At 41.4% G+C, this 21523-nt stretch overlaps 1 protein-coding gene across 6 annotated transcripts in view; it reads left to right on the top strand.

The window, feature by feature from the left end:
* The window catches only part of RALYL (RALY RNA binding protein like), a 264746-nt gene that overhangs the window by 210267 nt on the left and 32956 nt on the right, over positions 1 to 21523 (top strand). For all 6 annotated transcript variants that reach the window (XM_081013599.1, XM_081013603.1, XM_081013600.1 and 3 more), the window contains 2 exons: positions 8360 to 8435; positions 12140 to 12172. In XM_081013599.1, coding sequence (XP_080869725.1) covers positions 8360 to 8435; positions 12140 to 12172 — 109 coding nt within the window. The remainder of the gene's footprint in view (positions 1 to 8359; positions 8436 to 12139; positions 12173 to 21523) is intronic.

Raw genomic sequence — 21523 nt, 5'->3', positions numbered from 1 at the left:
CTGGATTGAACTTCAGTTTTTTGGCCATCATCCACTCCATTATCACGCAACAAAGTGATGACCCATGGTACCTCTGGAAGTGATGATCCAGGTAATCTTTGGAAGAATGTTCTCATCTTTATATAAGCAATAGCAACAAAGCACATAAAACATCGCTATAAAAAGGACAATTTATATAACTTTAAACTTCTTTCTGGATTTGTTCAGATGTAACTTAAGTATAATGTAGATAGATTTGCACTAAATTATCTGTCAACATTCAGCTTCCATTTGATGATTCATATAGAATTGGCCCAAATATCATTTTTAAATAAACTGTGGCTCCAAAACAGCTGTACAAATGTTGACATTTGTTACCCTGCTTTACTTTATTTTACATCCAAAAAGACAAGGCAGTCTTCTTTTGTAAACCACATTTCTGTTTCTACACTTGTTCAGCACTTTATTCTTTGAAAAGAGGCTCGGCTGACATCATCTATTAGATAACAAATAATAACAGCAATTACACAAGGTCCTAGTTTAAGATGGAGCAACTGTGTCTGCCATTGTCATGATTCATCACACATTGCAAGGGGAGTGCTGACTAATAGACCGTACTAAGCACTTTCAAAGCAGCAACATGAAACTGAAATAGTTTATGTGTTAGCAACATGACTTGGTCCTCTTTTTAGTTCCCAACCTCTTCACTGAACCTTTCTATTAAATACGAAGTCCAACTGTACTTCATTTTGCTATTTGCTGGCTGCAGAATTGAATGGTACCATTTTACTGAATATTCTCCCAAGGGAGAAATTCTTCAACAGTCTTTTGGGGGCAAAGGGTGCTTATCAACAGCAGCCTTTTCTCTTTTCTTTAAGGGTCTTACTCCCTCTTTTATTCTTTTTGCAGTAGCAGCACATCGTGCCCGGCACTTAGCATTGCTGTAGAGCATGTTTTTAGGGGGGGGGGGGACTGGGGAGATGGCCACCAAATACAGAGGCACGGCATATTATGCAAAATTGCACTCTTCGGGGAAGAGGGAGGCATGAAAACAATAATTCTCATGGAGCAATCTGTTCTGAGAAATTCTGACATAACTCTATTCCTAAACATATATCTTGCCTGGGGACTTGGAGAGGAGGAAATCCAAACCATTCCTTCAGTATGATCAAACAAAGCTATTTTGGTAGCCATTTTCAGACTGGGGAGCACATTGTAAATTGCTTTTCTTGAGTTCCTCAAGAAGGGGCGTAGTTCTGGGGTCCAAATGGCTTGCCTGTGTATGGCTCTACATTCAGGCCCTTCCATCAATTGAAGCAGGGGTGAGGACCCCAGGCCTAGGGACTGAATGAAGCCCTCCAGACCTCTCTTATCTGCTCCTCAAAACTCTCTTGGGCCCACCACACCTCCTCACTGGCCCTTCTTTGCAACCCGAGCATTTCCTCCAGCTGTAATGTATCCTCAAATTCTGATCATGCCCCTTGCTTGTCTAGATAGAGTGGGATGTATGAGTGCGTGGTGTTACCTGCCCACCACTGGCATGTGGGCCTTGGAAGGTCACCCAGAATGGAACGTGGCCCTCGGCCTACAAAAGTTTCCTAAGTAGCAGAGTTCAGAACTTGGGAGGTCTCCTACCAATTTTTTTTGTTAGATAGACTAATGGTTTGACTCAGAAGAGAGAGAGACAGAGAGAATCTGTAAGTCATACAAATATATAACTGCACAAGATATGCTTAGCCAGGCTCTTTATGAAATTGATTTATGTTCCTGTAGGTAAGGAATGAAAGAATTCCTTGGGAGGGAAAAAATAAATCATGCCTGCAGATTCACATGATGGTTCAATTTCATTTCTTTAATAGGTGATAGCAACAAATAATTTCTTATGCTGTTGAAGCCAAGCTTTTATTGTGCAGAGCATTGACAAAACCTGCTGTAGTAATAATAATAATAATAATAATAATAATAATAATAGCTGGAATAACACAGAAGGCTTCTAATTACTTTCAGCAGGAGAGAGGATAAAATCCAGTATCAAACTATGCAATCAAATTATTTTTATCCCAACCATGTACAGGAAGTACACTGTGTGACACAGATATTGGTTCAAGATCTTTACTAGCAACGTTAATTTGAGTTTGTTGCCAGTTTTCGGCAAAGCATCTTCCTTCTGGCTGCTGAGTTTTCACTGTGGAGACAGAAGGATTGAACAGCAGCTGCGAGAAGGCCAGGCGGTACAGTACAACCTATAAAGGCCAAACCTCTTCCTAACAAGAAGTTCTTAATCTGTGGTGGAAGGCCAAGCCGGGGGGGGGGGGCAAGTGAACCTTTGAAGGTGCTTCACAGTCTGGGTGTAGCAAAAGAAAGAAAGAAAAAGAAAGAAAGAAAGAAAGAAAGAAAGAAAGAAAGAAAGAAAGAGCTCCCTTATGCAGATCTGGAGCCAGCGAGTGTGCCTCTGTGGGTTATCTAAATTAATGGTTGTGTGTGTGTCTTTCTTTCTTTCTTTCTTTCTTTCTTTCTTTCTTTCTTTCTTTCTTTCTTTCTTTCTTCGTTTACCCTCGTCATTCACTCATAGTGTTGAAAAGAATGTATATAGGTCCTTGATTATCATCCTTCCACTGTTTTCTTAAAAACATCGTGCTCCTAAAAATAGGAGAACCTGAAAGGTAGATGCATCTCTGTGTTGCTGCCAGGTCATAGAATCATACAATTCATTGAGTTGGAAGGGACCCCAATAATCTAGTCCAATTCCCTACAATGCAGGATGGCAGGTGAAGAATCCCTGACAGATGGTCAATCAACCTCTGCTTAAAAACCTCCAAGGAAGGAGAGTCCACAACCTCTAGAAGGAGTTCATTCCACTGTCGAACAACTCTTACTGCAGATAGATAGATAGATAGATAGATAGATAGATAGATGATAGACAGATAGATAGATGATAGGTAGGTAGGTAGGTAGGTAGATGATAGATGACAGATAGATAGATATAGATAGATAGATAGATAGATAGATAGATAGATAGATGATAGATAGATGATAGATAGATGATAGATAGATAGATGATGATAGATAGATAGATAGATAGATAGATAGATAGATGATAGATAGATGGATAGATAGATAGATAGGTAGATAGGTAGATAGGTAGATCCCTTTAGATATTTGAAGATGCCTTAACAGTCTTGCCCTGTGGCCACCTATAATGCGTGTGATGTCACAAATTGGGCTTTCTTTCAACTTCACCTCCATTCACCCCCACTTTTCCTTGGTTCAAATCCAGATGGGAAGGATTGAGTACCTGGGGCCAGCAAAATGCCCCATGTTGTCCTGGCTCTGCAATTATCTGAGGCCTAATTGTATTGGGAGTAAAATCCTCTGGTGAGTTGACCTCTCCCATTTTGTCCCTCTTCAGTCTGACACCAACTGTGCTTTGCCTTGCCAGTGCGTTGCCAGTTGTATTGGTTTGACTAGGTCAGAAGAAAAACACCCAGAGGATGTTCAGTTTTACAGATTAAAGTCTATAAATGCTGAGCCGCAAGGCATAAACATCAAGATAGTGCTGACGTGTTCCCAGAGGACATGAAAATGCCAAAGAAAACTTTAATGTGAAAATGTCTAAGAATACAGTGACCCGGTCAAATGTCTGTGAATGGAAAGAAAGTCTGATAGGAGAAAAACATTGAGACTAATGTTACAACCCCAGAGATCCCCCCTCCATGTCAAGTTCCTCAGTATTTCATTTCTTTCCCCTCTCCTTCCCAATATATAGCTTAGCTTTAGAAGTTCAAAATGCTGAAAATCTGTGACCTTAACATTGCCATATTAAAATATTGTGGAAGAGTGGATTTATAATAAAAGATCACAGGATGAAATTTCCATTTTAATTATAGTCCACAATCTCCGGAATCCAGACAGAAGCCTTGCACAGGTGATAACATCCCAGAATCATTTCCTGCAATACTGTGAGGGGGTTACCTACTGTTATTATTTTCTCTTTTAAACAGATACTTTTGAAAGCATCTCAGGCGCATATTTAAAACTGAGGAAGCGGTTTGACCTTTCATTTAATAACGCATTTATCTTAAAACTGCTGAAGATTGCATGGCAAATAATAAAACCAACTTCAGAAATCTCATGACTGCTCTTTCTTTACTGAAGCAAAGAGGTCTGTGTAACAACCATCTCAATGCATTTTTGCCGAGACGAATTTGCCTGTTAGCATAATGTAAAAGCATCAGGCCAGTGCTCTTCGGTAGCAAAATGCCATGGCTCAGCCCTCTCATGGCAGCATGTTTGGATAGGGCAAACTGCAGTGTTCTGATGAGTCATTGCAGCAGCATTGTGAGACATGTTGCCCCAGTGTGATTGAGTGGTTCGGGGGTGGAGAACCACCAGCCCACAGACTAGTCATTGCCCACCAGGATGTCCTGTTTGGTCCTTGAGGCCATTTCCCCTAACCATGCCCATCTCTTAATCGGCTGGTGTCACTGATGGGACTTCAGATGAGCAGGGGTGCTTTGCCAGTGCATTCACTGTGGTATTATTTTAGTGTACCATTAGATTCCTAATAAGGGGATGCGGGTGGCGCTGTGGGTTAAACCACAGAGCCTAGGGCTTGCCGATCAGAAGGTCGGCAGTTCGAATCCCCGCGACGGGGTGAGCTCCCGTTGCTCGGTCCCTGCTCCTGCCAACCTAGCAGTTTGAAAGCACGTCAAAGTGCAAGTAGATAAATAGGTACCACTCCGGTGGGAAGGTAAACAGCATTTCCGTGCACTGCTCTGGTTCTCCAGAAGTGGCTTAGTCATGCTGGCCACATGATCGAGAAGCTGTACCTCAGCTCCCTCAGCCAGTAAAGCGAGATGAGCGCCGCAACCCCAGAGTTGGTCACGACTGGACCTAATGGTCAGGGGTCCCTTTACCTTTACCTAGATTCCTGATACCAAAATAAAACCCCAAATAAATAAACCACCTCCTGTGATTTTTTTAATAAAAGGAATAGGTGATGAAGGATCCTATATATTTGCTAAATTTTAGGCTTGGGGGCAAGCTACGCATGACGTATGCAAATTGATGATCATATTTTCCTAACATATTTTTTCTTTAGTGGAAAGGTAGATGGGATAAAAACATATTCCAGTTGATAGATAGCTAAATAAAAAAATGCAGGGGACTGCTAGTTTGACTGAGGAAGGTCCGTTTAACTCCTTACCTTTTGCAGTTAAGTTGCCCCAAATTAAATGGCTCCTAGTGCTCTTGCTGCATTGAAATAAAGGCAAAATACCTTGGAAGATGTTAGTTTGACTCCTTTGTTTGTGAATTCTAGGTCCATTAACACTGTGACATTGGTCGTAGAACAGGAGAAATATTGTGTGGCTTTTCCTAAACTAATTTTGGGGCAGAATCGTACGCAGAAGAGTGGGGATGTAATTTCCCTACTTCTTCAGTAATTTTCTCTGTATTAAAAAAAAAAAATTGAGACAGTATTTATTTTTCCTTTGCCAGAAAGATTTACCTTAGTATGACTCTTGAAAAAGAAAGCTGAACTAAAATTAATAGATCTGTGTCCTTAACGCATTCATGAGGCAGGTCTAGGAGGAAATGGGAGACAGGCAAAAATACAACTCAGTGAAGGTGATATATGGGCAGATAAAAGATGTGAATGTAGCTAGACTTTCAGATAGACATTACTGGTTTTTCTTTGGCGGCTATGAACGCTATATTAAAAGATAATGCCATCTCCAGGACGTGTGTTTCATCTACAAGTTGTGCATTTTCATGCATCTTTGGAAATAGTCACTTGGGAAATAGTCAGAAATGATGGTCCCCACAACTGCACTGCCACCACACACTGTTGGTCTGTTTTCAGTTTTTCCCCTTCAGCTTTTGCTAAAATGGGATGGCTCTAGATCAGCATATTACTCCGAGTCAGGGTGGTCCAATGTGTGGGCCATTTTTGGTGGCCCTAGACAGCATTTCACACACACACAGCCCCCTCACTGCTGTCCCAAAGCCAGGTGAGCGAAGCACTGGGCTTTGGGAAGGAGGTGTGAGGGCCTTGACAGGGTCGTAATGTCCTCCCTCCTCCATCCCAAAACCTAGTTAGTGCTTTCCCAGCTTTGGGAAGAAGGTGGGAGTGCTCTAGGACCTCGTGTCTCCTTCCCAAAGCTCAGCACCTCACTTAGCCATCTTTGAGAAGGCAGCGCAAGGGCTGGGGGGTGGGGCATTAAATTTTGGCCTCACTCCCCACCACCACCACACGACAAGGCACTGTGCGGCCTGCAAGTTCTGTGTCAAAGTACTCTTCCAGCCCACTAGGTATGAGAAGTTGAACTGCCCTTCTCAGAGAGGGATCACCTCTCTGAAAGTGGCTATGGCCAGGTAGAATAATCCCAAGAGATGGAGAGGTTTGGGCTGGGTTTCATCTGCTGCTGCATTTTGCCTCTTGTAAAATGGTTGTTGCAGGCAGTTGAAGGAAGCCAATCCCTAGGGCAATCCGTAAATTTCCTTAATTCCACAAACACACAGGCACAAAAAGACTGATAGTGTTTGGAGGTAATGTAGAAGCCAGTTAAGATGATTACTTGCCTTTAGTCCCGTAAAGTTAATGGAATGAGAAGTACTTTGGCTTAAGTGGTTTGTGATATGAATAGTCAATATATTAAAGCACTGCTTCATCCAAACTAACTCATTTTGGAATTTTGTATGATTTGATTTGCAAAACACCAGTGTGCAATGCCTGTTCAGAGAGTAAAGGAAGGAAGAGAAAATGACCTAAAAGGAAACGATAAACTAGAGACCAAAAAGACCTTGAAAAATGAATATGAAGGAGAAAGAGAGGATTGCACCTCAGAAATGTGGGTCAATTCAGTTGCACATTTATCCGATGTAATGATAATATTTGGAATAGAGCAGCAGCTGAAAGCTGTCTAGGGTGGGGAGAAGGAAATACAGAACTTTTGAGAGGTGACATGATAGTCAGGTATACTATTTAGACCAGGGATGAGAAACCTCCAGCCTGTGGGCCAAATTTGGCTTAGTAGGTCTCAATTTGGCCTGAGAGACCATTTCTCCCAAATAATGTCCACCTACCTTACACCTGAAATCCTATGCTCTATCAGGTGTGGGGCACATGGAGATGCGGCTGTATTGTTTATGCAATCAAAATTCTCATGGGCAACTTGATCACACAGCTGATCCCTGCAAAAAGAAGGGATTGGAGTCACCCCCCCTCCATCTGCTGATGAACTGCATGACTGAGCTGCCTGCAGAGAACTCAATAACACAGCTGATCTCTGCAGAAAATATATTTGCAAGCCCTGTGCTCAGCACTTCCCAAGTGGTGAGCATATGGCTGTCTAAGCCCTTTGCACAGTTCCCAAGCACCCAACCACTAGTTGGCTGTCAGGCAGCTTCACAAGCACTGGGCAAGGGACTTGGGCTGGTGGGTGGGACAACTCCCTGTTCATCATCTGATGTCATAATGATGTCAGGGTGATTGACAGGTGGGCTGCCTCCTCTGCCTATCTTAGCTGGGCCACAGCCAATTGGGACAGATAAGGATCTGGTCTGTTGGGTCAAAAAGTTCTCCACCTCCAAAAGAACTCAATGCATGAACTGCAGCAAAGAGGAATAGGTGAAGCCACCAAGTGGAAGGACCAGGAAGGGTTATGGCTCAGTGGTTGAGCACATGCTTTGCATGCAGAAGGTCTGAGGTTCAATTCCCAGAATCTCCAGGTAAGGCTGGGAAATATCCTCATCCGAAACATTTGAAAACTTCTGCTGATCTGTGTAGCCAATGCTGAGCTAGATCAAACTATGGTCTGACTCACATGTCAGCTCATATATGTTCCCCGTGTTCAATCCTTGACATTTTGCTAAGAGGATCAGGTGGCAGGAAATGGGAATGTCTTCAGGCCGAGATCCTAGATGTCAACAGCCAGCCAAAGGAGATAAAAGTGGGAGAAAATGGACCATTATTCTCACCTTCAAAGTCAACTTCCCAACGTTCCTATGAATGAGGCAGAATGAAGATCTTATGACAGGACAAAGTGGGCAGAAGAGTCAGACATAGGAAGAATGTAGGAAGTGTGGATTGGGTTTCATTTACAGGCAGCAATGAACAGATTGGAATTTTTAGTAGAGTTACTCCTGCTAAGAGCCAGTGTGGTGTAGTGGAAAGGAGTGGTGGACTCGTAATCTGGTGAACTGGGTTCACCACTTTGAGACTCCTTAGGGTAGTGATAAAGCGGGATATCAAATCCAAACTCTTCTCCTCCTTTTTCTTCTCCTTCTTCTAACATTCCATTTCACAAATTATTTTGTATAAGCTCCCCCCCCCCTTGCAGTACATTTTAATTTAGATCTACAATATGTTTGCTTTCAGACATCAACATGGCAGGAGAGCCCAAACCATACAGACCTAAGCCTGGAAACAAGCGGCCACTTTCAGCTCTCTACAGGTAGGCTCATCTGCTCCTTACGCTACCTAGGAACAGCTTCTGAGTCTTCAGGGTATGTTCCTCATGACGGTGAAAAATTATCACTTAAATAAGGGTCCATCTTGTAATCCCTTGGCACAGGAACCTGACCAGAAAATAAATAAGTAAATGACGGCAACTTTGTCACCCATTCCTTGCCTCACTTTGATATTTATAGCTTAACATTCTGGTGGCTTTTTCCCACCAGAGACTAGGGCAAGTTCTCACCTGCACGCAGCATCTTACAACCCATCTGTGAATATTTGGGAATTAAGTAAGACTCCCACCATATCATCCAACAATTCTTGGTGCCCTTTAGGACATATTAAAGTCAGCCATATGTACACAGTTGTCTTTATGGCAGCGGGTCTAATTTTAAGGGTTTGGTAAAATCCTTTCTTTTTAACAGAGCATATTAGTTAGTCTTGTTGAGGGGTAAACAACTTAGAGCCATGGTGTTTGAAGGGCTCCCTAATCCCAGAAGAACCTTCATGGTAAATAATCAGTTTTTTCTCACACACACACATACAAACCCTATCCTGGAGTAAAGTGGGTGGCAAGTTGCTCAAGCAAGTGGTTATCAGCTGATTCCAAACTCTCTGGGATATCTAGATCCATTTCAAACCAGTTTCAGTCTGAGTTTGGCACCCATGGCTTTGGTTAACTTGGTTGGGTGAACTAGACCAGGAGAAATGCAAAAGTAGTGCAAGTCTGCTAGTCCCACTGAATTAATGGAAGCCCTCTCAAGAGTGTAAGTAACTCTTTGGATCCCGGACATTATCTCTGGATTGGAATCACAATTGTTAGAAAATGTGTTCCTGGTTGAACCCAGCCCCCGCCCTCTTAAAAATAAGGACAGTACAGGCTGCTGCATAATAAGCAAGAATTGCATTTTGTCAGCACAATTCATAATCTGCTGAGTTACTTGTCAATATTAGCAGAGGAAGGAGGAATGCAAACATAAAATCTCTATCTTAGGGGTGTTAGGAAGGCAGCCTTCTATTGTTTTTTGATTACGTACAAGTAAGCATGTGCTGAAGTGCCACTGGTTGTTTGCATTAGAACAGTCAGCCCCATTTTGCTATGCCAAGTCTGATGGGCTCATTACAGCTTGTTGATGCAGGGTAGAAAAAGGTCAGCTGGCATCAGCTTTATCCAAATAAGTATTGATGTAGCTAGGAAAGCAGTACTTGAAGATGACAGCTGAACGTATATTTCCTCATACAGTTGCTGTGGATCTCAGGGCTGTATCCATATTGATCCAGTTCTGTGAAAGACATCAGATAGGCAAATCTGTTGCTGAAAAGCTGAGATCCGTCAAACCTTATCATCTTCAAGTGCAGGTGTTCAGAGCAAAATAAACTAAAATACGACAGAGCAGGGATGGTTATTGATTGCTGGGCTGCTTTCTTCTTTAGAATACTCACAAACCTATTTTATTTATTTATCTATCAGAATTGTTTATAGTCCTCCTTTTCTCCAAAGATTCTGTGGGTGGGTGGGGTAAACATCTCAAAATATGAGCTAGTGGAGTGTGGGGAGAGGAAATGGTAAGTGGGGGGGCATTGCAAGATAAAATATAACAACCCTGTCTGTAGCTGCTTTGCTACAGATCACCCTCTCTTGGTGGCATCTTACTGTCAAGGCCTTGCAAGACCAGGGCTGGAAGGGACAGAGGTAAGAGTACATAGCCCATGTCAGGCCAAGAGAAAGTGCCAGAGCACTGACTTAACATAGGGGGCCAGAGACAAGTCCAAGTCCAGGTCCAAAGCAGCCAACAGTGGTCAGAGAGACCACAGGCAGATATGTTGTCACAGAAAGTAGATGGCCAAGTTCCAAAAGGAAGATGTGGGGCAGGATGATGACAGCTGCAAGTCTAGCCTAGCACTGAATGATGAAGACTCAATATGCAACAATTGTATAAGGCCAGCAAATATCCCATTGGCTCTTCAGTTCACCTGGCCTGGTGACTGTGGCTCCTCACTGTCTCTACGATCTGGGTGGCGCTGCAACATGAGAGATACCTAGCCAGTAATTCTTTCTGCTTGAGAGCTTCCCATGCCCTGGCATCTCATACCAGGTGGCATTTGAGGTTTCGGAGCACAAGGTGACTGCAGGTGCTGTGGTTTTTCAAGTGTCTCAGCACAGTGATGGAGCATACTTAAGAAACCCCATAGGTGTCATGAATAAAAGCATTTAATGTGTGAAGGACCAGCGGCTTATTAATATTCCTTATTAAATTTAAAGGTCTACTCATAAAACCCTTGATCATTGCTATGCTTAGTCATACCTATCTTCTTTATATAGAGAGTAGTAAACTTATGTATATTGTTTTAGAACGACGTTACAAGTTTTCTTGGCAGATAAAATTAAAAGCTGTATAATTAAAGCATAAGTGTAATGGAGAATACACTTTATCAGCAGGAGAACAATGGAAAGAAAGCTATGCTGGATTGCTCTTCATAAGGAACCACCCTGCAAAATTAAGGGTGCTGAGAGGTGATGAATAATGTGTGAATAAACCCCACGATTAGAGCTTATTATTTTCCATGTAACGCTGCAGTTTTAACATCTTTATTTTGGTTTCATTGCACTAAGTTACTAATTTAAATTAAAGAGCAATTTAAATGAAAGGCCAATGGATAATTGCTTTCCTCTATTGCCTGAAACTCTTTGAAGTAATTTACTGTATCACTACAAATCACCTAAAACCATTTAGTCAAATATACTAAGGGAGGGTCAAATGGAGGGCAGCTGTATTTTGAGCAAATTGAATCTCAACTCTTGAGAATGGATTTCAACCAGATTTTTAATTTCAGTGCTTTATCCATAGGTCATCGCACATCCCCGCTCCCTTTCTTTCAGAGAAATGCACCCCCAGTTATATATTTTATCTGAATATTGAAGTTGTCCCTCTTGCCTTTATTCCAAAACTTTATAACTGTCCATTAGCTTCTGTTGGTCTTTGTTACAAAATTTTGTATTCCTTGCTTTCCCTTTTATATTTACTGGCTGCTTCTCCTTAATGGAGCTCACGGTGTGATATACATTGCCCCCTGCCATCCCATTTTATCCTCACAACACTGAGAGATAGAGACTGACCCAAGGCCATCTGCTTCGTGGCTGGCTGGGGATTTGAATGTGGGTTTCCCCTGTTGTAATCAAAAACTCTAACCACTACATCACAGTGTGTAGAAGGTCCTTTCTGAAGTCCACTGATGTTGGTTCAAAGATTTTGTACCAAATTTTGTAACAAAGACCAACAAAGACCTTGGGAAGTGTAGATGCCAGGTGAAAGTGGAAAATCTCAAGTGTGCAAAGGAGAATTTCCTCACACTGTCTATGATTTTCTTGGGTGCTTCTGTCCATCATAAGGATGGTGTTCTGGTGATGGTCGTGATCTTCTGCCAGACTTCGGTCCTGCCAGATGCCCGGCATTGCCCTCCTGTGTGCCCAAAGCAGGAGTGGGAAACCTGTGGCCCTGCAGATGTTGTTGGACAGCAACTCCTACCAGACCCACCTGGCATGGCCAAGAGTCAGGAGTGATGGAAGCTGGACTTCAGCAACATCTGGAGGACCACATATTCCCCATTATACTACAACGTATAATGTCAACCTTGTGCAGTATGTTATCTATGCATTCTTTGAATATATTTAACTATTTCACTGTATTGTTTGTTTAACAGACTTGAATCGAAGGAGCCTTTCCTGTCTGTTGGGTGAGTAAGAACCTGTAGCTGAGTACTGTAGTTTTGCTTTTAATTTCACAGGCTACCCAGCTCTCTTAATGTCTTCAACAAGATTTAGGGTTTAGTACCATCATTGCTTTACTGTGGCACTCATTAAAATTTGGGGGGATGGGGATAGAGGAGTGATCACAAAAAGCACTGTATTACACACAGATACACACACACAGACATTTTGGTTGGAGATTTTTCTCAGAAACTATTCAGTTATACATAACTGGTGTAGTTCAATTTCCAACTACAGTATTGTCTTGCTTAATTTGAAGGTCTAATCACAAAGTGAGCAGCTATGCTGGTTTATTTAGTAATACATTTAGCTGCAATCTAAGTAGCGTTCATACTGACCTGATGTTTTCTCTGATTTACTGGAAGTGAAATGTATTTTTTTTCCTAATTTCATTAACTTTTATTAGCCATAAACATATGATCAGATGAACATCCTAGCTAATTGTTTTTCCTCTGTGTGACCTTAATATATACCATATAATGGAAAAAGTCAACTGAACATAGGATCACGTCCCCTTCCTTTATTGGTTACATTATTGCTTTCCTCTTCTGTTTCTGTCTCTTTCCTGTATGCGTTATCCAAAGAAATATATTTGCTTGTGCTTTTTTGCAGTTGCATACAGACAACCATTTCCTTACCAGTTAATTTTTGCATTTTTTTGTGATATTTCACTTGATGTAAAACCGACTTCTAGAAATCTAGCAGAATCTAGCAGAGCCACCATAAGCCTTGACTCAAGTGCTCCATCTTCCCCTTATTCCAAAGTACATGTAATAAGAAGTTCTGAAGCAGAATTTCCCAAACTTGGGTCTCCTACTGATTTTGGACTACAGTTCCCATCATCCCTGACCACTGTTCCCTACAATGAAGGGAATTGTAGTCCAACAACCGCTGGAGACCCAAGTTTGGGAAACACTGTTTTAAAGCTGCTGCTGTTGATTTTGAACTTCCTTCCCAGTGATATTCAAATTTAAGGAAGTGTGCCATGTTCTACCTATGCTTAGCTAACAAACCAGAATATCAAATCATAGTTTGATCCCAGTTTGCTTTATCTATCCATGGTTAGAATACGCCACAGTTCCTACAGATTCAGATATCCCGAAGTCCACAAGCATACCTTGGAGATAGTGTGAGTTTGGTTCCAGACCACTGCAATAGGCTGAATATTGCAATAAAGTTAGCCATTCAAATTTTTTTTGTTTCCCAGTACAGTGGACCCTTGGGTTGCAAACGTGATCCGTGTGGGATGCACATTCTCAACCCACAATGGCGCGTCTGTGCACGCGCAGGTTGTGATTCAGCGCTTCTGCGCATGCGCAAAGCACGATTTAACACTTCTGCGCATGCGCGACTGCCAAAACCCGGAAGTAACCCGTTCCAGTACTTCCAGGTTTTGGCGGTCCGTATCCCAAAAAAACACAACCTGTAGCATCTGTAACCCGAGGTATGACTGTACATATAAAAGTTATGTTTGCACTATACTGCAGTCTATTAAGCCAGGCCCCACTGGCTGCAGAGGGAGAAAGGTGAAAACCCACTCCAGCCCTAGCCAGCTCCACTTCCATGAGGGGGGGGGCACTTCCTTCCCCTGGAAGCAGCCAAGCTTCCTACAGCTGCACCCCTGTAGTGAGTTCTAAAGTGGAAACCTTTTACATTGGTACGGATGGGAGCCTTTTTATTCTGAAATCTCTCCAACATTTGAAGAAGAGCGGGAGGCAGCCGTTGAAGGAGGTTTCCTTAAGAGACCTGGCTACCCGCAGTCGTATTGCACTAGGCAAGAAGCTATACTTCAAACAAAGGGTAGTTTTCTTTAGTGGATCAGTCTCTGAGCAACAAGCACTTTAGGTGAATAGGTTTGAAGTGTGAAGGCTGAGCCAAGATTACCAAAAATAATCCTGCAAATTAGCTTTGCAAAAGGTTTAGCCGGTCAGATTGGTTAGAGAGACAAGAAGGCTGTAATTAACAGCAGGGATGGCATGAGTGTTTTCACATCTATATCATAGCAGATTCCGATGAAGATCGCAAAGTAGCTATGCGTAGGAGTAAAGAAACAGGAAGTTAACGGATAAAAATACAGGTGCGGTGGTAAAATGTAACGTTAAAAGTGGCCAAAACATCTTTTCCTCACCTCCATTTTGTGAATGTAACAGCGCTGCTAGATCCAGCCAGAGGGCCAACTGTTCCAGTGTGCTGTTTTCAAAGTTGCCATCATAGATTATCATGGGAAACCCACAAACAGAACCCAAGCACAATAGCACTCTCCCCACCTGTGATTCCCAGCAACTGATAATCAGAGGCATACTGCTGCCAACAATGATAGTGGAACATTTTGCCCAATGACCACATCCATGCCTTCCTTTCCACGGCACAGGGATTGGGAACCTGTGTTCCTCTGGATAATGTTGGACTACAGCTGGTCACTCCAGCTGGGGCTGAAGGGACTTGGGAATCCAACAACATCTGGAGGGACATAGGCTTCCCATGCCATTATACAAGGAAATCAGCTCTGTTTACTGATTGTGTGCACAGTTTGATGATTGTGGCTTAGTATACAGCTTAGATGTATGTATCGTTTCATCTGTTCTAAACCTGCCTTCCCAAATGTGTTCACCAGAGGTTTTGGAGCCCCCACTCCTGTCAGACCCAGGTTTCTTCACTGGCAATGTGGGGGGGGGGGCAACCAAGAAGGTAAATGATATATTAGTAGCTTCTGCTGACCACAGGACTGAAAAGGATTTGGTGTTTTAAGTCTATTTTAAGTCAAGTGGGAGATAAAAATTCCATTACATGTTTGCAATTTAATTAACACAACCTGTTCCTTCTTATTTCATTAAGGGCCCATTATAAGAGTAATCATCACTAGTGAAAGATTATCATTGCTTTTACCGGGTGCTTTGGCTAAGTAAGAAATTGCTTAAGGCCTCAGCAGATCTCTGCAATTGCAAAGCAACTTCTGTGGGCTTCATGAGCAAAAAAGACCTGTTTCAGAACGATTCCCGTTCATTTCAGTGAAGGAGTTTGCGAAAAGCTCTTCTCGGCTGCTTGCAAGGTGAAAACTGAAAGCACTATCTTGGCAGCAGCTTTCATTAGTGTTGAGAGTACTGACAAATGATTCAGAGCTGGCTCAGCCTTCCAAGTCTCCTATTTTCCTGCTGCCTTCTCTGAGAGTTAATTTAGTTCTGACTGGATTGTCAAGTGCTAATGACTTGTATAGATGAAGTATTAATGGTCACACTGGTGTCTTCTTCTGCGCAGGGGGGAAAAGTAGGTGTTGTTTTTGTATTGGATAGTGGAGGGAGGGTTCATTACCACACAAGGAGAAGAGATTTAGCCCAGGGGTCAGAAACAATTTTCATCCAAATGGCTGTTGTGATCAAACGTCTGGGGGCTGCATCATCATCATCGTAGTTGTTGTTGTTATACCACCCTTCATGACAAGATCTCAGGGCGGTTCACAGAATAAAATACAAGATAAAAACACAAGTTTTAAAACAAAATGGAATAATAACCCCTTCCTTCCCACAGACACATTTAAAAGGCTGTAGATTATTAATCAGCCAAAGGACTTGTTGAAAAGGAGTGTTTTCACCTGTTACCTAAAAATATATAATGAAGGTGCCAGGCAAACCTCCCTGGGGAGAGCATTCCACAAATGGGGAGCCACTACAGAAAAGGCCCTGTTCTCGTGTTGCCACCCTCCGGATCTCACATGGAGGAGGCACACTAAGAAGGGCCTCACATGATGAATGCAGAGTCTGGAATGGTTTATGCCAGTGCTGGTGTGGCTAGAGGGAGAACTGAGTGGACTCACTTATGTAACTCGTTACTTTTGTACAATAGGCTCCCATACAACATGCAGAGGTTCTACACATACAAACATGCCTGCCTACATCCTTCATGCAAGCAAGAGGTATTACCATTCACGGCGGCAGTTCAGCCAGGCAAAAAGGCTGAAGCCAACACACAGAGCTATTGTCCCATTAGGATTTTTGAGAGCTTTAGTCTAACAGTAATAGATACATGCAGGAGATATATATATATAAAAAATAGTAATAAAATAGTCCAGTAGCACCTTAGAGACCAACTAAGTTTGTTCTTGGTATGAGCTTCCGTGTGCATGCACACTACAATTTTTTTATTTTATATATACAGTGGTACCTCGGGTTAAGTACTTAATTCGTTCCGGAGGTCCGTTCTTAACCTGAAACTTTTCTTAACCTGAAGCACCATTTTAGCTAATGGGGCTTCCTGCTGCTGCCGTGCCGCCAGAGCACGATTTCTGTTCTCATCCTGAAGCAAAGTTCTTAACCTGAAGCAATATTTCTCAGTTAGTGGCGTCTGTAACCTGAAGCATATGTAACCTGAGGTACCACTGTGTGTGTGTGTGTGTGTGTGTGTGTGTGTGTGTTTCTACTGTGTCAGACCAAAACAGCTACCTACCTGAATCTAGATACATGCCGGGTGTGTGGTTGCATAGTTTTCTCTTCTCATTGTGAGCTGAAGTCCTGATAAAAATCTGGAGCCCCCATGCCTGCTATTAACTTTTTAAGAAACCTCAGGAGTACTTTCTAATGATATGTTTAACATCACCATAGAGTTATTCTCTAGGTAAAATTTCAGACTTGGACCTAATGGCAAAATGCTTTCTCCTGCGTTCTTGTATTTATTAAACCCTGGCTGCAGTCACACACTGAGTTACGTTTGCCTAGAGCAAAATGCACAATCAGCTGGCAAACATGACAAATCTGTTGCTTGTCTCCACTACTTCACACTGTGGTGTCAAATGCGGAGGAATTCTAGATGGAACTGCAATGAGTACCAAAACTAACTTTCCGTTTCTGAAATGTCATCGGATTCTTAGCTAAACCAAAAACATACTTTCTTTTCTTTTTTTAATAAGATATTTATTAAGATTTTTTAAAATATTACAATAAAAAATGAAAAAGAAAAAGAAAATACAAAATAAAAATGATTAAAAACCACTCAATTTTTCCATTGCTTATTTTTCCTTAGCTTGTTTCCCGGACCTCCTCATACCTCCCTTTTTTGTATTCCAGTTCAGTTTGTTGGTTCAGCAAATCCTTACCCTCTTTATTTATCCTAATCTTTGGTCTTAAAATAGTAACGTTAGATTTTTACCTCTTAACAACCCATTTTTCATATTCCCTTAAAGCATTACAGCTGGAAACCACTTAATTTCTATCCAACATCGTTCTAACATTCATTAATTTTACAATATTTCTGTAGATAATCTTTGAACTTCTTCCAATCTTCTTCCACCGACTCTTCTCCCTGGTCTCGGATTCTGCCAGTCATTTCTGCCAGTTCCATATAGTCCATCAACTTCATCTGCCATTCTTCCAGAGTGGGTAAATCTTGTGTCTTCCAATACTTTGCAATGAGTATTCTTGCTGCTGTTGTGGCATACATGAAAAAAGTTCTATCCTTCTTTGGCACCAATTGACTGACTATGCCTAGGAGAAAGGCCTCTGGTTTCTTCAAGAAGGTATATTTAAATACCTTTTTCAGTTCATTATATATCATTTCCCAGAAAGCCTTAATCCTTGGGCACATCCACCAAAGGTGAAAGAATGTACCTTCAGTTTCTTTACATTTCCAACATTTGTTATCGGGCAAATGATAAATTTTTGCAAGCTTGACTGGGGTCATGTACCACCTGTATATCATTTTCATAATATTCTCTCTTAAGGCATTACATGCCGTAAACTTCATACCTGTGGTCCATAACTGTTCCCAGTCAGCCATCATTATGTTATGTCCAACATCTTGTGCCCATTTAATCATAGCAGATTTCACCGTTTCATCCTGAGTATTCCATTTCAACAGCAAGTTATACATCTTTGACAAAATCTTAGTTTTGGGTTCTAATAGTTCTGTTTCTAATTTTGATTTTTCCACCTGGAAACCAATTTTCTTATCCAAATTATATGCCTCCATTATCTGATAATAATGAAGCCAGTCTCGCACTTTGTTTTTTAATTTCTCAAAACTCTGCAATTTCAGTCTATCTCCGTCTTGTTCCAAAATTTCCCAATATTTCGGCCATTTGGCCTCCATATTGAGCTTTTTCAGAGCTTTTGCTTCCATCAGTGACAGCCACCTTGGAGTTTTATTTTCCAATAAGTCCTTGTATCTTATCCAGATATTAAACAATGCTTTCCTGACAATGTGATTTCTAAATGCTTTATGTGCTTTGATCTTATCATACCACAGATATGCATGCCATCCAAATACATTGTTGAAACCTTCTAGATCCAAAATGTCAGTGTTTTCAAGAAGCAACCATTCTTTCAACCAGCAAAAAGCTGCTGATTCATAGTAAAGTTTAAGGTTTGGCAGGGCAAACCCCCCTCTTTCCCTTGCATCTGTTAATATTTTAAATTTTATTCTAGGCTTCTTGCCCTGCCAGACAAATTTAGAAATATCTCTCTGCCACCTCTTGAAACAGTCCATTTTGTCCACAATTTGCAGTGTTTGAAACAAAAACAACATTCTAGGCAATACATTCATTTTTACCACAGCAATACGGCCCAGCAGTGAAAGCTTCAAATTTGACCAAATTTCTAAATCTTTTTTCACTTCAGCCCAGCATTTTTCATAGTTGTCTTTAAATAAATTCCCATGTTTTGCTGTCATGTTAATCCCCAAGTATTTAACTTTCTTAACCACTGTTAAACCTGTCTCATTCTGAAACCTCTCTCTCTCCATTGGTGTTAAATTTTTCTCTAAAACCTTGGTCTTTAACTTATTCAACTTAAATCCTGCAACTTGACCAAATTCTTGAATCAGTTCTAAAACTCTTTTGGTACTAGATTCTGGCTCCTGTAACGTCAGTACTAAGTCATCTGCAAATGCACCAAAAACATACTTTCAACTGGTTCCAAGGAAACTGTATACAGGAGAGCACTGTACTTTTATTCAGCACCCTCTCCTACATTATCACATACACTGAAATAACACAGCTCCCCCCAAAGAATCTTGGGAACTGTGGTTTGCTCATCACATAGCTGCAGTTCCGAGCACCCTTAATAAACTACAGTGCCCAAAATTCTTTAGGGGAAATAATGTGTTTTAATGTGTGGTATGGATGTGTCTGGAAGGAACTTGTAAGGCAGGAAGGGATCAAGAAATCTGTTTCCTTTCTTTCTTTATAGGCATTTAGAACCTTCACCAAACACCAGGATGGGTTACACAAAGCCGAATACAATGTGTAATACACCTACTCTACTAAACCATGAATTAAACTTAATCAACAGCAATTGGATTAGCACTTCAATGGGAAGGCTATTCTGATCTCATCCTCCAGTGCCAAAGGTCTTTGCAAAAGGATGTGTCTTCATAGAAGTTCATAGAACTGTAGAGTTGGAAGGGACCCTGAGGATCATCTAGTCCAACCCACTGCAATGCAGGACTATCCAGCTGTCCCATATGGGGATTGAACCTGCAACCTTGATGTTATCAGCACCACACTCCTGATCTGATATTGAAATGTATACCATGATTAGGTCAGAGTCAAACACACCTCTGAGAACCCCAGATATTGCCAAAATACCTGTAGAAGACTGCCTCCTCTGCTCTTTTGTTTATTTATATTTTCTCAAATAAAAGGAAAATCCAAAATTTATGTATTAATGATAACCAGAACTGGTGCAAGGTTAATATTCCTTGTGGTGCTTGCCACCACAGCTGAATTTCATGTAAGCTCAGCAGAATCAGACTGCACTGGCAAAGTCACCTTTCATCATCCCTTAAGGCTAAGTTTTTCCTTCTTTGCCTTTCCGGCAGTGCCATTTAGTAAGTAATGTGTAAAGCTTTGTTTCATTGCAAAATCTACTCTTCGTATAAAACAAAAAAGCCATTACCAAGTTGATGGAGTTCAGAATACCCTTTGGTTGCACATAGGTTTCAGTGAAGGACGTGTTTCATGTTCTACGTTATACTTTACCAGCTATAAACCTGTCTTAGTGTGTAGAGCATTCATAGAAAGCAACAGATCTCTAAGGTCACCGTTGATGAGTAAAGATAATGATCTCTTACAGGGAGAAAACGGGGGGAATGGAGGTCAAAAGGGCAAGCATATCACAAGTGAGAAGAAGAGGTTAACATTTTCAAGTCTTTCATGCCGTTCAGGGGAGATGGAGTAGGTTGCTGTAGGCTGTTCTGAGAAATTGTGATGGTTCGATTCAAAAAGACTATAAAAAAGCAATGGTGTGTCCACTGGCATTGCCTTGAGTAGTTGTAGAGACTTAAATGCTTTAAGTTACTTTGTACCTAAGTATAATAGAAGCACATATACTTTTGATTGCCTTGTTATTACCTACAAAGAAGGGGAGGTGAATATATCATTCATGGTCTAGAAACCTCTAGACGAGATGATCACACTACCGTAAAGTACAGTATATGGGATTGTTCTTACAAAGTGGCCTCTCAACTGTTAGGATTAAAGCAGCAACACTTACAGTAAGTCATCTGAATCTCTGGAGGGGCGACAGACAGAAACGTAACCTATTCTACCTGAAATATCATACAGTGGTACCTCGGGTTACATAAGCTTCAGGTTACAGACTCCACTAACCCAGAAATAGTACCTTGGGTTAAGAACTTTGCTTCAGGATGAGAACAGAAATTGTGCTCCGGCGGCAGCAGGAGGCCCCATTAGCTAAAGTGGTGCTTCAGGTTAAGAACAGTTTCAGGTTAAGAACGGACCTCCAGAACAAATTAAGTACGTGACCAGAGGTACCACTGTATTTCCCTATGTGAACCTACTAGGCCTCAGGTGAGACCATCTCTTGGTACCACCAATATCAGAAGCACAGCTGGCAGCGACACAAGAGAGAGCTTTCCCTGTGGCTGCTCCCATTTTGTGGAATTCCCTCCCAAGAGAGATTAGATGGGCTCCCTCTTTGTTATCTTTCTGCTTGCGTGCTAAGACCTTCCTATTCAAATAGGCCTTTGGAAACTAAGGTGCAGATGAAGCTGATCACTGGGCTGCTGCCAAATTTAGATTTTAATTGCTGCTTCTAAATATGTTGCAATTTTAATTATTGCTTTTAACTAGTTTGTTTTTATTATTCCACATTTTATAATTGATGTTTTTAAATGTAATAAACTGCCCTCAATCCAAACTTGGGAGAAAGGCGGGAGATAAACATAAATATATTAAATAAATATTCTTCCTTTGCTGATTCCTTCTTGAGTAACTTCCTGTAGATGTTTTTTTCTCTCAGCCTTTACTTCCTTCCTGCTTCTTCTCCAAGTCAATTAGCATTGGATCTTCATTTTTGTTAACCTCTTGA

This window comes from Podarcis pityusensis (genome assembly GCF_964106645.2).
Source record: "Podarcis pityusensis genome assembly, chromosome: 7".
Lineage (NCBI taxonomy): Eukaryota > Metazoa > Chordata > Lepidosauria > Squamata > Lacertidae > Podarcis > Podarcis pityusensis.
The sequence above is the reverse complement of the archived record's forward strand: the minus strand, read 5'-3'. Positions and strand labels throughout refer to the sequence as shown.